Below are 17,480 nucleotides of genomic sequence, written 5' to 3'. Positions count from 1 at the left end.
AAAACTTTGTGTTTATCGATTTTTAAGTGCACGCGAGACCATGGATATCTGCCGCGATTCTGGGAACAAATAAACTGCGCTATATCGGCGAGCGTTAATGGTTGATAATCGTTAGTTATTTCGAGCGAGCTATACTTCAAATTTTTTACTTTTCTATTGTAACGGAATAAAAAAGTTAAACTACTATTTGTACGCGTAGCTATGCCGTAGCTGTAATTAATTCCAGCCTATTAAGGTAGAAGATCATACGATATAAAGCAGGATAAATTAATCATCAGGTTTATATTGTGTGCACGATTTAATTATTTTAATTAGTATGCATATAAATGAGTTATTTAATTCGACGAGTAAAATCGCAGATAGAAGTGTCGATTGCGTTAGGTGCAATTCAAAAGAAATTAACATATAGCGGGTAATAGGGTGGTGTGCGCGCGCGTTGTGCTTCAATCCTCGCGAATTTCGTCTCTCGTGTAATTCACGTCGCTCCTCATATCGTTAAAAAAGAGTACATATAACGAAGATTATGTGTCCGCCGCGCCAGTGTTACAGTTTACTCAATGGGTTACGCAAATAGCAATAAACGAGAATAGAATAAGGTCACTCGAATCTTGTAATGAATAATCGAGATATAAAAGTGAGGAAGCTGAGTTTTTAAAAAAGGCTCGATTTAGAGGCTGAATAATGTGTGTATGTGTATGAAAAAAAGGAAGGTACACTCCATCGAACGAGCGGCGACCCAGATACCTCCTGGCTCGTGCGCCGCGCACGAATTCTGCAACCCGCGGAATAACGTTGCAACAAAGAATCGGGTCGCGTCGACTGCAAAATAAAAGAAACCCTCCGTCGTCGTTCCAAACTTTGCGCGAAAGAAGCGAGAGAGAGAGAAAAAAAAAATTTCGCCGATTTCGATACACCGATATATTACATTACACATTATACGTATACATACATACATGGTCCAGGCGCGCGCGCGCGCATTTACTGCAATATTGGAATATAACGCTATACTGCTTTCCAACTACTTTCATAACCCGTTTTTAATGCTCACGGTGCGCCGTGAGTATATAATATTACGAAACAGGAAGGCCCATTCGGCTTGCCATCTGTTCGAATTCCATTGGAATATTTTCGAATATCTCGGCCGGATTTTGCAACTGCGACGTAAACTTGTCTGCGGTCTATGTGTGTGTTCTATGCGCGTGCACACGCATGCACACGATCAATAAAGACGGCAGTGCAAATATTTCTTTTTGCTCTCGACATATATATATATATATATATATATATATATAATTCACGGTTAATTTTTTTCCCCGCCGCCGCGTCGTTAGCGAACAACAATGTGTAAAGTCGCATCGACTCTCAATTAGCGAAAAAATTTTTTTTTCCCTCCTTCAAGATCGTCTATAATATATAAATAATTCAAGGCGTATCGGAGACGTACGCGTCGATTCGGAGGATTTCCGGTAGAAAAAGCTTATTTTCATAGAATTTTTAACGCTACGACAGTGAGTGTGCAAGCGCGCCTCGCTCGCTCGCGTTACAGCGCGAGATACCACGCCGGTGGGCATTGAACAATAGAGGGAGAGCGCGAGTAAGAAACTTTAAACGGCAACGGAGTCATTCAGCTGAGCCGAGCCGACTGGCCAACTGGCAGAAAGTTTCGATCAGCCGAGCGATATCCGCGCTTTTGCCTCCTGCGGCTGGCTTCTGAAATTTGAAAAATTTGCGCGGGCTTTTTAATTACCTCCTGCGTCAAGGTCCTCGTCGGGAGGGCGCCGGCTTTTGTCGAAAATTCTTTCCGCCTCGCGGGGAGAGACTTTCACTTTTTCGTTGTCGTTGCGAGTCCGAGCACTCGGCTGTTGGCCGCACTCGCGATATAGTATTTGAATTTCGACGCGAATCACGCCTGCGCGAGGAGAGCAGCTCCGGACGAGGAACTTCGAATTGGAAGCATAGCGCGCAAAGGTCAGTATATCGGCGATTTTTTTTTTTTTCCTCTCCTCTTCGCTTGAAATTAATGCGGGAGCCTTGCGCTGCATTCTTTTACGATTTCGAATCCTCGCGTTTTCCCGATAAAAGTAGTGATTTACGAAGAAGAGGCAGCCTTGAAAGGGTATTTTTTTTTTTTTTTTTTTTTGTTCTCTTCGGTATAATTGTGCGCGCAGTAAAAGCGTTGTTTATATAAGACGTCCTGGAAACGGGGCGATAAATCTTGTATACGGCGCATTCGAATTTCCGAATCGAGCCGACCTTGAGTGCTCGTTAATCCCTTGTTTACTTGTATCGCAGATGATGGAAGCCTCGACGGGCCAGTCGGTGCTGACGGGCGAGTCGACGAAGAGCGACGGATCCTCGTTCTTCTCCCTGCTGAAGCGCTCGGTCTCGGAGAATCCAGAGCGCATAGCGCTGCTCTTCGAAGGTGAGCAATTTTTTTCTAAAAACCAATTTGAATTAGCATCCAGGACTGTTTATTCATACAGCCACGACGCGATAGGCGCATTGTAACGCGCTGCCGATCTCGTTTCGATTCCGTAACGATCTTGCGAGAGCGCTGGGGTATATATATATATAGCTGTATGCATAATAAGCTCGATATACCTGTATTGGCCGGTCGGGCGGATGTGCTTTTTAAACTTTCGCCATGGGAGGACGGGGCAGAGCGGCGACGGCAGCTGCGCGAGGGGTAATTAGTCGTCGGCGGCAATAAAGCTCTTTGTTGCCGCATTAAATGCCGTCTCTATATAGCGGCAAATCGTTTCGATGGAAAAAAAACAAAGAGGATCGTCCTTCGAGGCCGCTGAAGTGTAGATAGTATATGTACACACACACACGCATAAGGCTGATTATTTTTTGTCCCTGTTTGCGCCCGGTACGCAGACGACGAGGGGCACCAGAAGTCGCTGTCCTACAAGGCCCTGGACGAGACGTCGAACCGAATAGCGAACCTCCTGAGACGCTACAGCAAGAGACGCGACGGCATAATAGCCGTGTCGTTGAAACCTTCGGAGAAATTGCCGCTGATCCTGCTGTCGATTCTCAAAGCCGGGATATCCTATCTGCCGATCGACGTCGAGTTTCCGGTCGATCGGGTCCAGCTCATACTTAGGGACGCCCAGCCGGTGCTCTGCATTTTGGAGGAGACAGGTTTTTTTTTCTCTCACTCTTAACGACGACTCGCTTATCCTGCGTAAGGAGATAAATAATTGCTCTTGTATTTTTAGCGGACAGCAGCGTGTACAATGACGTGCTGACATTGACTGTAAACGATGTATTACTCCGATCGGAACACGAGTCGGTTGAAATTGCAGTCGATGAGAATATCTTCAAGATTGCGATTATCCTGTATACCTCGGGAAGCACGGGAACGCCGAAAGGTAAAAATCAGCTATACTTATGCGCCGATCGACTCTGCTCGCACTGCATCAAGGAGAGATGCCTATCAATAGAACGATTATTCACTGTTTATGACTGATTTTCAGGCGTTCGTTTACCTTACACGGCGCTACTCAACCGGCTGGCTTGGCAATGGAAAACTCTGCCCTACGCCAGCGACGAGGATTTCTGCATCTTCAAGACGGCCTTGACGTTCGTCGACAGCGTTTGCGAAATTTGGGGACCGCTCCTGCAAGGTCGCACTCTCGTCGTTATCTCCAGGCACGTAACGAAAGACCCGGAGAGGTTTACCGCAGCTTTGAATAAGTACAAGGTACGCGCTCGTGCGATTTCTTTGCAAATTATACGACGCCGCGATTCTCACTGCAGTGTCATGCGATTTTCTTTCTCAGATCCAGCGCATTGTTTTGGTACCCTCGTTGCTCAAGTCCCTGCTGATATTCCTGCGTCTGCAGGTAACGCACTGGAATGATTAAGCGATTCTTTTTTTCTTCTAATTTCATCCTTGATGAACATTGTCCTTACTTCTTTCACGCAGCAGGACAAAAGAAGCCTCGGCTCGTTGAAGCTGTGGGTCTGCTCGGGGGAGACACTGGTCGCGTCGCTGGTCCAGGAGTTTTTCAACTGGTTCATGGACGAGAAGAAGACCATCGCCAACTTCTACGGAAGCACCGAGATCATGGGAGACGTCACGTACCACTTGATAAACAAAGACGACCCGTACCTGAAAGAAGGCAAAATTCCAATAGGCAAGTATTCTCGATTAATCTCCATCGACGAAACTTGCGCGACGGGACATTCTATGCGCAGAGAAGAGAGAGAGAGAGAGAGAGATAGCATGAATCACTGATCAGCGTCATCTCTATCGTGTAGGCTATTGTTTAAATCCCTCCCAGCAGCTCGGTCCACTCGACGACGCGCCGCGCGTACATATTCACGCGGTATAGTAAAGTGAACTCTCGCCGCGTTAACTCGTCGTGAATGATGTCTGATGAGTTATCACGAGGTCCCCTTCACGCCGAGCCCAGGAAAGAGAGAGAGAGAGGCTACTATCCAATTGGCCGAGACATGGGCGCCGGAATCCGAATGTTTTCGATTCTCAATTCTGCCTGTGTGTGATTTTTCTTTGCGCCTTTTTTTTCAGGAAAACCCGTCGACAACTGCATCGTCTACATCGTGGATCAGCAATTGCATCTCGTGGCACCCGGTGAAGTTGGCGAACTGCTGATAGCTGGAAAAAATTTGGCCGACGGTTACATTCACGACAGCAATTCGCACAAGTTCATGCAGAATCCGTTCTCCTCGAAATCTGGTGAGAGATTGTGCGAGGCTCGCTTACGACAATGTCGCGATCGTTGTAGAGGTGTTACGACTTTTACCTTTTCTTTTTAGACTTCTTGAAAGTATTCCGAACCGGGGACTTCGCCAGGATAAGCGACGGTCTGCTGTTCTACGAAGGACGTCAAGATACTCAGGTCAAAATCAGAGGATATCGAGTCGATCTTTCGGAAATAGAGAAGGCAGTGGTGAAGCTGCCCGTGGTTAAAGATGCCGTAGTTTTGGCTTTCACGTCTGACACATCCGAGCAGGTATCCATCCGCCAAAAAAAGAACACTCGTATTTCGCTTGGAGACTATTCATTAAATCCACTTTCAGGTTTTGCTGTGTTTTATCGTGCCGAAACAAACGGACAAGAGCGTCGATGCCAAGGACATCAAGCAGCTTTTGGAGCAGAGTTTGGTGTCTTACATGATACCAGAAATAATCCTGACGGATAACATCCCGCTACTCATCAACGGAAAGACGGACCGACAGAAGCTGCTGGGATTCTACAAAAATTCTAAAATAAATGGTCAGTATGTATTCATACGTTTAGACTTGAAGGCTATTTTTTATTTTCAAATTCGTTACACAACGTTATTTACAGGCGAAGCTGAGAAAATCGATTTCAATTACAACAACGTACCGATCACGCACATGATGAAAGCTAAAATTCTGTTCTCAACCATAGCCTCCACTATTGGTATCAGCGACAAACGAAAGATAAGCGTCGACTCCAATTTTTACGAACTCGGTGGCAATTCCTTGAATTCCGTTTACACAGTCCTGAAGCTCCGCGAGAAAGGATTCCACATCGGTATAACCGATTTTATAACGTCGAAGTCTATCAAAGACATTCTGTTCAAACTAGAAGTAGACAGTTCCTCTGAGACCAATGAGGATGTCAATCCTCAACAATATGTTTTAGAAATGTTGAACGACAGTCACAAGAAAGAAGTAATCAAGTGAGTTATAGCATCTTATACGGTTTTTTTTTATTCTAAAAAAAACACTAACGATTTTTCCTTGATCTCAGCATGATCACAGAGAGTTTCATCACGAAGGCCGATCTCGAACGATGGTTACTACCGGATATCAACAAAGAAGACTACACGGTTTTAATGGAGCAGTTATGGGTGCCTTTGTTGGAGAAAAACTTTAGCTTCGTGCTCAAATCTCCAAATAACGAACTGGTCTCCGTTGCTTTGAATTTCGACGCAAGGGACGAACCGGAAGTCGTTATACATTCAAAATTGAACATAATCTTCGACTTCTTGGAACACATCGAACAGCCAGTAAGAGAGCAGCAGTTGCCGAAAGGAAAGAATAAAATATTCCACACTTTCATGATGGCAACGGGTAACGAGCTCGCTGCATCGGAGAACGTTATAGTGATGCGACTGATGGAGCAGCATTGCTTGGAAGTGGCCAAGAAAAATAATTTCGCGGGAATCTTGACTACGAACACGAGTCCCCTGACACAAGTGAGTGATTATTATGTTCGAGACGATTCTGTTTTCTTGAAATCATAATGGATCCGATTTTTTCAGCAATTGGGAACGGATGTCTTCAACTACAAGGTAATGTTAGACTATCAGGTAAATCGGTATGTTACTCCCGAGGGTTCCAAGCCCTTCGCAAAAGCCCCCGACGATCAGCGGGCCGTTGTTTCATGGAAAGAAATCAATTACTCAAAATAAATGGCATGACGTGAGTGTGTGTAAAATAGTTAATAAACGCGCGAATGATCGTATCAAAGTAATATATAATTAAAAAATGATAATTAAATGTAAAGCTTCTTCTGTTGAAAGCGAAAGTAGCACTTGATATAAATGACAGTATTTTTGAAAATAATTATGCGTGAATTTCTCCATCAGCCTGTACAATTGCATCCAAACGTAATAGAACAGGAAAAATATGGTAAGTTATAAATGCTTCGAACGCATATAGATATATAATAATAATAGTTCACTGTTAAGCAAGATAATATTACGCAAAAAAAGTTTTAAAGAGCGACAAGCAGGGAACTGCAACGAGAAAGCGTTGTCTCCCTAAGTGGGTTGCATACACTGAAAAAAAAACACAGCCATTTTAACTGATCTCGCACCAGTAATCCGGCATTTTACGAAGACTCGCCAAAATTACCGTAGAGTTCAGCAGTTTTAAAGAATCAGTTCGGTCGTTTTTGCTGGTGTCCCGCGTAAACGACCAATTTTACGAGTCGCGACTCGCCAAAAGTACCAGTGGCAAACCGTTGTTCTTACTGAACAGTCGTTACGGTGGCAGAACGGTTAAAACTACCGGACTTTACAGCAGATACGACTGTGTTTTTTTCAGTGTAGTTTAAGGAGCTAGTTGCGCCTGTTCTAAGAGGAAAAATCAGTTAATGAAACCGGTTAAAAAATTATGAAAATGTTGCTACCGCAACGGCAAATGACAACCTCGTTTACATATAAATGTAATTTTTAGAATATCTCTTTATGTATGCGGAAAGTAATACATTTCTAATATGCAATAGTTGGGTATGACTGTTCGGTATAAATACATGTTATTATTTAAATTACTCGCAGCGATTGATAACTACTTTCACATTCCTTTGAGCTAAAAAATTTGAAAATCGTTTGAGAAACATCGGATACTACAGTAAAAAGAGTAACCATTCAATGAAAAAGATTATATTTGATCTGGCCCACTGGTACATAATTATGCATTACAATACAATAAAAAATCAAAGTAGCATTACCCACAGTGTGCCATCGATACTCCACATCACACTATTGACACCGTATCGGATACAAACTCTTTAAAAAAAGCCGGTAAGTGTTGTTTTAAAACGTATAATTAGGCGCCGTACCGCACCAGTCCTGCACGAAACTGAGCACGTCGTTGAGCGCTGAGTCTCCGGGTGTCTGTCTAGCGGCGGCAACGAACTTGTTCCAATCCTCTCGGGCCGCAAGCTTGCGACCAGCTTCGAATTGAACCGAGGCCCCGCGAACCGGATACCCCGTCAAAGCGCACTCGACGAGAGGCTTGACCAAATCGGTCGCGTGACTGGTTAGCGAGCCGACGTACACGCCTCGTTGGTCTACCGGCAGACCCTGTTCCACTCGCTGGTCCATCGAAACGGTGAGCACCCATTCACGAACCTCCTCGCGGTCCTCTCGGCTCAGGCTTAGGGAGGGTGGAAGAGGTACTTCTAGTGGAAAGTCCGTCACGCGTAAATCGTCCACGTCTGCACAGGAGATGGTTCGTTAAATCTCGTAAGAAGTAATTTTTCAAAGACAGAGAGGTGACTTTTCTTACCGAGAACGCTACCGTCGCCCTCTTCTATGCACTCCTCGAGGTCGAGGAAATGATTGAGGAAGACGAATGCCTCGCTGCTGAGTCCGGCCTTGCGGGCCTCGCTACCGGCTTCGTAGTAGGCCCGGTCAGCCAGCAGAATGTCCGTGTAACGGAGCAGGCCTACCGAGGTCTTGAGCACGATGCCACTCAAATCCGAACCGCCCAGCTGACGGCTCGCGCACCGCACTGCCGAGTAGTGGGCACAGCGAAGCACCCTGTCGAATTTACTCGCCACCTGGAATTCGAAAAAGCTCGATTAATTTATTGTAGATAATGATAAGAGCTTTATTCACGTCTGGGTCAAGTAGAGTTTGGAAACTCACGGTCGATACCGATGTGTCCAAGCTTCTGACAAGGTTGAGCATGACGTTCCGCAGCTTGGCCAGATAAACGTATTCGTTGCAGGTCTCGTTCGAATTTAAGACAGACTCGCCCAGGTGGTAGTACAGATTGAAGTTCTGACTGATCGGAGGCGCGCCGTGTTGCGAGTAGAGTTGAACCGCGTCGATCACGCTGTCAGACTTGAGGAGCTGGGCAGCGCGTATGGCTACGTACTTATGCAGCACTGTCGCACCTGGCGCAAAAAGTGTGTGAGCTTTCTTCTTTGCCAATTTTCAAATTAAACGGAACAAACGTCAAACTACCTTGAGTCTTTGCAGTCTCGAAGACCTGGTTCCACTGTCCCTTCCGCATGAGCATATCCAGCGCAGCGTTCGCATCGACCCTCACCAGGTTCTCCACCTGTCCCTCCTTGATCATCGCTTCCCTGTACAAATCCTCCAGGTAGATCTCCAAGTCCGGAGCGAGCTCTCGAACGACTCTCCTGGCCTTGGCCCAGTCTCCTACAGCAGCGAGTGCGCTGACGGCGTCCTTGATTCTGTCGGCTTGGAGGAAGACCTGAGCGGCCAGCGCGTGTTCGCCGCAGGAGAAGAGTCTAGATCCGAGGTCGCCGCCGAGTTCAGCTGCCAGTTCAGGCTCGGCGCGCTGCAGTAGTATCTCTGCCGCTTGGAGCAGCACTGTTTGAGGTGCTCGTGGGTCACGAAGGAGGACCTCGAGGGCGGCCCGGACCTCTCCAACTTCGAGCCAGTGACGAGCCTCTTCGAGGACCGCCTGACTGCTGCCACCGTTGTCCACCGAGCTGGTGCGTTGACCCAGTTCGCGACGTAGGGCTGCCTCTTGGCTCGGGAGGTACTCGCGACAGACGCGCATCGCTTCGGACCACATGCCCGCGTTCTGCGGATGATAAAGTTTCGTTTAGTAGACCATCTGCGAATCTTCGAATTTACAACAGCGCGTACCTTGTAATGGTCGATGATGATTTCAGGCTTGTGAGCGCGCAGCAGCAAGGACTCTGCGGTCGCGTAGTCCTGCGCTTCCGCTGCCTCCGAGGCTCTGGCGACTAAAACCTGGGACAGGCCTTCCTGGCAGTGGTTCTGAGCCACGTACTCGGCCGCATCCCATTCGCGCGTGTGGATGTACATCTGCACCGCCTCCATTGCTTTGTCGGCTATGCATTTTAAAACCAAGTATCAACAAGACGTACGAAACGGTAGCCAATTAAAATTGGCTTGTCACCGCACCTTTGAGAAATTCGCGTTCGGCGTCGGAGAAACGTCCCTCGTCCTCGAGGGCCATGGCGTATCGATAGTGCACATCGCGCTGTTGCTCTACGCTACCATATTTCACGATCTCCAGAGCCCAGTCGAAATAGTTTGCTTCGCAAGCCAGCTGCAGGCAGGCGTCCAAGTAGTCCAATCTCGCGAGGACTCGAGCGCCGAGCTCTGGCGCCAGTGTCCGCGACCACATCAGCGCGACCTGCCACGAATAACAAACGTTTTATAATTCAAATTTGTTTTCGATACTTGCATCGCACATGAACATTGAACCGACCTGCTGGGCAGCTTTATCGCCGGAGGATTGTTTCGCGACCCTCAGCGCATCTTCCCACATATTAGCCGAGCGATAAGCGTCAACGGCTCCGCGCCAGTTGTTGGCACCAAGGAAGTGCTCCTCGGCCTCTTTCGGCTTGCCTGCTTTTACCAGTTCCTTCGCCAGGTGGGCGTGTGTCTCCTTCAGTAGCTCTGGCCTGCAAATGGAATTTTCGACATGAGACTCTTGGTAAAAACATTCTTACGCAAGCTCAAGTCTATCACACTCACCTGAACTTAGCTACTAGCCGGACCATATCCTGCCTCATTCCAGCCTGCTTGTACATAGCTATAGCCTCGTCGTATTGTTCGGTGGCCGCGAGCAAAGCCTCCGCGTGGCGATAGTCATTCTTGTCTCGGAGATCGTTCGCATAACCTGCAAGGAGCTCGTTCGCCTCGGCAGGGTCAAGCTCTGTTTGGGCCAGTTCTTGGACGCGCTGCCAGTTGTTAGCTGCGGCGTAGGCCTCGACCGCACGACGCGCCAGGCCTGCTCGCAGGTACAGGCGTTCGGCTAGACCCAGGTCGTTGGTCGAGGCGAAATGCTCGGCCATGCGCTCGCAGTGGCCGCGGATCTCCGGGTCGTCGTCCACATCGATTACCTGAATTATTTGTAGAGCCTTTTTCCACTGGTGAGCTAGCACTGCAGCGTTGAGCGCCAAAGACGTTTCCCCGGCCTCGATGAAGTGGTTGATGGCCGCGTCGTACTGTGCGCCGGACATCAGGTGATGACCCCAGTCCTTCTCGAGCTTCACCACTGAGTTCGGTTCCGTTTTCCTCGCTGTTCAAGAATAGACGATTTTTATTATAAAATCGTTAAAACACAACAGCCGAAGGTTTATCTTACCAAGTTCTAGAGCCCGAACGAAGACGCCGGACTGTCCATAAGCCTCGATGGCGGCGTGGAAGTCACCCGTCCGCTCGTAGATCTCACCGGCGAGCTCCATGAGTTCCTGAGCCCTGAGGGCGCGCACGATGTCGCCCACGAGCTTCTCGTCGGCGATGAGCTCGTCTTGACTGAGCACTAGCCGTGCGGCCCGACCAGGACGCTTTGCCTCCAAGTAAAGCTTGATGGCCTTTCGTGGATTATTCGACTCGATCAAACTCGCCGCCTTGGCCTTCTGGCCGGTATCCATGAGCCAGGCCATGTGCTTGTCCCTGCGGCGAACGAGAAGAGAAGTCGGCATCATGGAGTGTTTTTCGATAAGTAAAAAAGTAAAAAAGTAAAAAAGGAATTGCAGGAGCTCACGTAAGCTGCGCCAGGCCGCTCCACTTCCGTTCCTGCGCAAGGTTGAGTGCGTCCTCCCAATGCCAGTAGCGCTGGTACATCTCCAGGGCCTTGGTCAGATCGTTCTGCACGAGGTAGATGGCCTCGGCTGTCCTGAGCTCACCCTTGAGTATGGCCATCTTGGCCCAGCAGTCGGGGCAGTCGAGAGGATCGGAGCCTAGATTATCCTCGGCGTAGCGTTCGCCGATCTCCACGATCTCTTTCAGCAGACGCACGCATGCAGCGTCCCCTAGCGCGGCGTAGCAGCGAGCTGCCACTGTTAACGCTCTGAAATTATTCGATCGTTGCATCGTCTGCCGCAATAAAAGTTAAATAGTAAGATAACGCAGCGATGATCACCTTTCATTCATAGCATTGTTTGCAACGTTCTCCCACATGGCTTCGGTCTGAGGTCTGTCTCCGAGTTCCTCGAGGAACAGCACGACTCTGCCAAAGTCGTTGTCGTGCAGAGCAGTGCCGAACTCGATGAGACCCTCATCGAGCAGGTAGGCGACTTCCACTCCATTATCGTCCACGAGAACGGAGGTCCGACCACCCTCTCGCACTATGTCCATGGTCTCGCCCTTTATAGGAATGAATGTCGCGGCGTCCGGGGCGTCCACGTTGTACCACACTGCGAGGTTGGACCCGGACTGCGCCACCACCACGTCTGAACCCACCACCCAGCTGACGTAGCTCGTACCGTTCAGCAGCAGTGTATGACCTCCTAAGATGTCATTTTTTAATTTTAAACATGCTGCATCTCCATCCGACATTATAAGGCAACTCACCTTGATCGTCGCTGAGCCAGAGCTTGCCACGCTTGTCCCTGGACAACAGCCTCCTTCCGGTCTCGCTGAGCTCCAGCCAGTCGATGCGCGCGTCGTGTACGACGAGAGCCACTTCGACGTTGCCGTTGGCCAGATCGACAACGCGGACAGTTCGCGGATCGAGTAGGTAAGCCAGTCGTTTGTTGTCTGGCTGACCGGGCAGTCGTCGCTCGTTTATGCGGACGCTCACCACGTGAGGGTTAATCGCCTCGGTGCGCACCGCGCCTAGGATTTCGTTGCGCCCGTACTCCACGATGGTCAATTCGCCCGCGCAGAAGATCAGACAGACGCCCGGGTAGTCGAAGAAGAACTTCTCGCTGCCTGTTGGCCAGTTGATTCAAGGATCATCTCATGCATCTATCACGTGACTATCACGCGACTATCACGCGACTATCACGTGACGAGTCTTACCGTTCTTATCCTCCCAGGGTATCTCGCTGAGCAGGTTCTGATCGATGTCGCAGATGAGCAGAGAGATGGGCGTCCTGGCGACGACGCGGTTGTCGCTACGACCCATGACCTTGACGTCCTCGATCTCGGCTCCGCTGTTGGACTTGACGACGACGGGTCGCGACTTGCCTTCCAGCGAGCGGATCACCACCTGGCTGGGCCCGACGTACGAGACCTCGTGGCTGCCTCGTAACAGCGTTCGACGCAGAATCGTCTCGAACATCTCCACTGCGCCGCACAGACTGCCGACCACTAGCTTCGAACCTGCGCATTACATTCGTCGTGTTACGTGATAACTCGCGTGACGTCGGTATAATGTTCTACTACATACCGTCTTTCCTCCATGCTAGTGCAGTGACTGTGTAAAAGTTAGTCAGGCTCTTGGAATTGTTTTCCTCCCAAACGTTCCTCCGGGGACTCCAATCAAAGATCCTCACCTGCACAACGATAATCAGTCAACAATTCCTCGATCTCGCCTGAATCAAACACAACAAACACACACACACACAAACCTTGTCCCAGGAGCCGACGGCGACGCTCTGTCCACTGGGACTGCAGCAGGCGACACTGAGATCCTTCTCAGTGTTCCCGGAATCGCGAGCGTAGTCGATGCTCTTGGTGGGTTTACCACGCGAGTCGTAAAAGACGAGCTTCTTGTCGCAACCACCGGCGACGATGTGCGACTGCGGCCAAGCCAGTGCGTAGACCGGGACGGGATGCGTCAGAACACGACCCACCGGTTCCGCCGCGCCGTCCTCCGCCACGTAGTAGCGGATGACGCTGCCGTCAGCGTGACTCGAGAGGAAGCCCGTTCCTCTTGTGCTAAAACATATATTATTTAAGCTTTTTATCACATACGATAAATCGTACAGAATATTATAAGGGCTTACTTGACGGCCAAAGCGATCGCCATGGAATCGGCGGCGTAGAGAGTCTGGGCCTTGTTGGCCTTGGCGACGGCAGCGCGTATCTTGCCATCGGCCAAACCGATTACGATCGGCCCCTCGCTCGGCCATGCTATGCAGGTCACCGCGGAGCTTTGCGGAAATTTGTTGCAGATCACCTTCTTCGCGCCCCTTCAACGCGCGATTCCACACACCCGGTTGGATTATTAATTGAAGTAAAAAACATGAAAATTACGTGACCTTATAGCGCTCACCATTCTTCGCCGATCTTGTAAACGTAGACGATGTTGTCGGTCTGTCCGACGGCGATCTTCGTCGATTCCGGCGAGAAAGCAATGCCCCTCACCAGGTAACTCTTTTTGCCGTTCTGAAAATTATCCGATAAGTGCAGTCGCCCTCTATTATACACCGTATACAGCGGGTGAAAAACGATTGAGTGACTCATGGGCCTACCTTGGAATCGACGGGTTTCGTGGAAAATCGATCTTTCCTCACTCCCTTGTCGTCGAACAAGTAAATGGAGCGGTCTGTCGAGGCGACGGCTAGTTTCAAGTTATTCGGTGACCAAGCGATAGCCACCACTCGATTCTCCGAATCCTGCGGTCCGATTCAACGGATTATAATAGGAGTTTAACGATAAAAAATTTAATTGCCCATATACAAGTATAACCTGAGCTATTCGAGCGATGCTCGCAGCGCACGAGGGACTAAAAAGTGCATACTCACGTGCGACGGCAAGACCGATGCCAAGTGCTTCAGGAGCATCTTCCCTCATCTTATTAGCCCCGACTAGTCCAGGGTCACTGTCTCGCGATTCCAACCTCGGAGAAGCTCGCTGACGGCTGACGGCTATCGAGCCTCTGTAGCAAAGGCGAACCTCGCGCAGCGCTAAACTTTTGTGTGATGCGCCAGGAGTTGCTAAGCGACTGTGTGCGTATACTTAGCGCTAGTCGAGTGCTCTCTATGCATGCCCGTCGATATTTTTGTCGAGTTGAAGTTTTGTGTACTCGTGTATCGGCGCGCGATATGCATAGTAGCACACTGTCGTCGTGCTTCTCTTGTAAATGTGGGCCGCATTGATTAGGGACTCGATGACGCGGGATCGGCTTTTACTTATCTAGATCAGTCTGTTCAAGTCGTGCAGGTGCGTGGAAGCATCTGAAGCAAAAATGTCGATCGAATGATTTTTTTTTTTTTTTTTTTTTTAAACGTTTGATTAATTTATTCGGTCTAAATGTTTATTCCAGAAGAAAATATTTTTTGGAGATTGAATTTTCAAAGGAAAGTCTGCCGGAGATTTGCCTTTAGGGAAATCTCTTGGCCATTCAGAGGTATAGCCTCTCGACTCGCAGGTAGGAGGTATCCTCTCGTCCTTGCTGCGAGAAAAAGTATAATTTTTCCAAATCTCGAATCATCTCACCGACCCTGATTTTTGCATTTCACGAATCGACCGCTTCTACCTGAAGCACAGTTCTTACAACAGAAGAGGTGCGCCGACTCGGGACTTATTATGTTCGTAATTTAAGGGGAGAAGGTCAAAGCTGAATATTCAGCGCGTGCTAGTAGCAGTTTCTTCTTTTTGAAAGTAATCAACAAAGAGAAGGAGTTTGCAAAAATATTAATGATACTTCAAAGTCTATACTCGGCTAAAAACGTGCAAACTATTATATTTCTTGGATTTTCAGTAAAAAGTTTGCCGTAAAAATTAATGCGAACATTCAATTATATATACAATTATTTTATTCAATAATTATACTTATGGGCACCATTCTTTGCTTCAATGATACAAATAATTGTTATTTTTACGAACAATTAAAGAACTGCACATTTATCAGTTCTAGAAATGCATATTTCTAAAATCTCCCGTTCGATCGTCTGACAAATGCTCCTCCGCACGCAGGTAGCCGCGTGACGAGGAATTTTCAATTCAAAATCGATCTTTTCCGACGATCCTCGCATTCCACTGATTAACCACCGCGGCCGCTTCTACCTGAGCCCTAATCCGCTGCAGAAAAAAAGCAGAGACGCGGTATAAATATAGGGGAGGCCTCGGACACTACTGGCAGAATTTGACAGTCCGAGCCAGGCTGTGCACCGCCTGCGCTGCACAGCCTGGCCATCGGACTACCATTTCCTCGATCTACGCGCGAGATTTCGGCGACGCACATTTATATCTTTATTTATTGTTGGAGACATTTTTTCAAGCTATCGTTCAATTTGTTGCTATAAATATAAATCTTGCTTATAATAACATCGCGAAAATCTGTAGGAACATAAGCAATAGTATTGTTATGCGTTTTATAATCCGTTACAGAGGTTGACAAAAATCTATTCAGCCGTTCTGCGCCATTCGCGGGGAGAAAGATAACTCGCTCGCGCTACGCAGTTTCGAGGATATATAGACGATTGCAGCCAAATCGACGATGCAGCGACTGGTTGTTCATCAATTCTATGATGATGATCGATATATTATGCATTGATTCTCACTATCGTCACTTTGGATGAATTTTAAAATTGAATTGTCGCGAGTAACTCAATTGAATTTTTGCTCGGTAAACAAATGCAGAATATGCGATTAAAATTAAAAATTTCTCATTTCAGATCTTCAAAGAAAATTAAAAAAAAAAGAAAAAATGGAGAGGAAAGGAAAAAAATGTGGTCCGCCCCTACTTCACCACGACACCTTCCCCGAATTACCACCCTATGATCTAAATCTAAGTCTTAGCCTATAACTTAAAATTACAACTATTTACATTCTTTCGTGTGTAGCTGTATAATGAGGGTGGAATTTGAAAAGGGTGCCAGAGAGATTCAAACTCCCAAGCTTTTGGCTAGAACTCTGTGGTCTTAAGCACAGGTCATTTTCCATCGTATTGACGTCATTAGCTTATAGTCGGGACGTAAACAAAGTCAGCTGCGACGATGGACAGCGTTGCGCGAGAGTCGCTGATAGTCCGGGCGCTGGTGCCATCTGAGTGTAAATTTCGAGTTCCCCTCAGTAAGCTGGAGTTTTTCGGTATGTTTTTGGGATGCTGAATCGAAATTTGTTGGTTACGAAGCCCGAAACCCGTCAGTTTTTTGTTGTTATATAAACAAATCACTGATTTGCAATAAACAAATAATCGTTATTTGCAATTGAAAAAAACAATCAGTTACGTTATTTAGGTATTTTTTAATCGAAAGTGCTCTTAGAACTTTTTCCGTAAAAAGCATACTTTTTGAGTTAAAAATCGTTGAATTTTTAGATTTCACGCGAGTGAACGGGAACAACAGCTCGAAAAATCTCGGCAAATCGTATTTTGTGAAAACTCTATTGATTTTTAACTCAAAAAGTATGCGTTTTACGGAAAAAGTTCTAAGAGCACTTTCGATTCAGAAATACCTAAATAATGTAACTAAATTTTTTTCAATTGCAAATAAGTAATTTGTTTGTAACAAAAGACTGACGGGTTTCGGGCTTCGTAACCAAAAACTTTCGATTCAGCATCCCAAAAAACATAGAAAAGCTCCAGGTTACTGGGGGGAACTCGAAATTTACACTAAGATGGTACCAGCACCCGGACTATGACCCCCGCGCGACGTCGAGGACTTGTGACTATGTACAGATTTTTCGATTCTACTTTTTTTATTTTGCAATTAAATAAATTAATCTTTTTTCGTTAATTTTTGTCCTTGTTTACTTTATTTTTGCACCCACCTACGCATCTGTATTCTGCATTCCACGATTGTAATTAGTTCTGATTGTTTTTTGTAACGTTTCAAAATAGAAACGAGTGTATTTTCAGAATTTCAAGTTCTTCCGTTGTTTTTACTTGTTATCGCATACAATTATAGCATAAGAAAATCAGGGCTTCAATTTAAGCTTCACTTCGTTAAAATTGACTGCTCAAGTGAGAAGCTGCGCGAGCCTTGGAAAAATTGAGATTTTTCTCTTTGTTTCAAGGTTTGACTGCAGGTGCACTACCTTAAACAAATATTTTGCCTTTTTCATTCTATCTAGAAGTTCAGAGCATATTATGATTACTATGAATAATGTTGTAAAACC

General features: G+C 47.2%; 2 protein-coding genes and 1 long non-coding RNA gene across 4 annotated transcripts; 2 read left to right on the top strand and 1 right to left on the bottom strand.

Annotated features, from left to right (window-relative positions):
* The first annotated feature begins 1,619 nt into the window (after positions 1-1,619).
* On the top strand, positions 1,620-6,570 carry LOC100679908 (mycosubtilin synthase subunit C). 2 transcript variants are annotated; one of them, XM_031922292.1, is made up of 13 exons: positions 1,620-1,968; positions 2,293-2,422; positions 2,881-3,147; positions 3,225-3,377; positions 3,483-3,709; positions 3,789-3,851; positions 3,938-4,145; positions 4,541-4,708; positions 4,789-4,985; positions 5,053-5,248; positions 5,324-5,681; positions 5,753-6,200; positions 6,267-6,570. In XM_031922292.1, the coding sequence occupies exons 2-13, from the start codon at positions 2,293-2,295 to the stop codon at positions 6,414-6,416; spliced, it is 2,565 nt and encodes an 854-aa protein (XP_031778152.1). In that variant the 5' UTR covers positions 1,620-1,968; the 3' UTR covers positions 6,417-6,570. The 2 variants fall into 2 exon arrangements, with proteins under 2 accessions (XP_031778152.1, XP_003425501.1); XM_003425453.4 differs by having other exon boundaries at positions 3,935-4,145.
* Positions 6,571-7,375: 805 nt separating this feature from the next.
* Positions 7,376-14,278, bottom strand: LOC100121390 (intraflagellar transport protein 172 homolog). Its single transcript, XM_031922291.1, has 19 exons — positions 14,162-14,278; positions 13,889-14,032; positions 13,690-13,802; positions 13,421-13,606; positions 13,043-13,352; positions 12,862-12,967; positions 12,492-12,794; positions 12,042-12,401; positions 11,611-11,977; positions 11,233-11,538; positions 10,831-11,141; positions 10,218-10,764; positions 9,949-10,144; positions 9,639-9,873; positions 9,357-9,565; positions 8,703-9,291; positions 8,382-8,632; positions 8,020-8,293; positions 7,376-7,948 (listed from the first exon to the last, which is right to left on the bottom strand). Exons 1-19 carry the CDS (start codon positions 14,198-14,200, stop codon positions 7,545-7,547), a joined length of 5,250 nt encoding a protein of 1,749 aa, XP_031778151.1. The 5' UTR covers positions 14,201-14,278; the 3' UTR covers positions 7,376-7,544.
* Positions 13,980-17,043, top strand: LOC116416022. The gene is made up of 3 exons (XR_004226532.2): positions 13,980-14,365; positions 15,750-15,963; positions 16,037-17,043. It is a non-coding gene; the product is annotated as an uncharacterized LOC116416022 (long non-coding RNA).
* Positions 17,044-17,480: the final 437 nt, after the last annotated feature.

Source organism: Nasonia vitripennis, chromosome 1 (assembly GCF_009193385.2).
Source record: "Nasonia vitripennis strain AsymCx chromosome 1, Nvit_psr_1.1, whole genome shotgun sequence".
Taxonomy (NCBI): domain Eukaryota; kingdom Metazoa; phylum Arthropoda; class Insecta; order Hymenoptera; family Pteromalidae; genus Nasonia; species Nasonia vitripennis.
The sequence above is the reverse complement of the archived record's forward strand: the minus strand, read 5'-3'. Positions and strand labels throughout refer to the sequence as shown.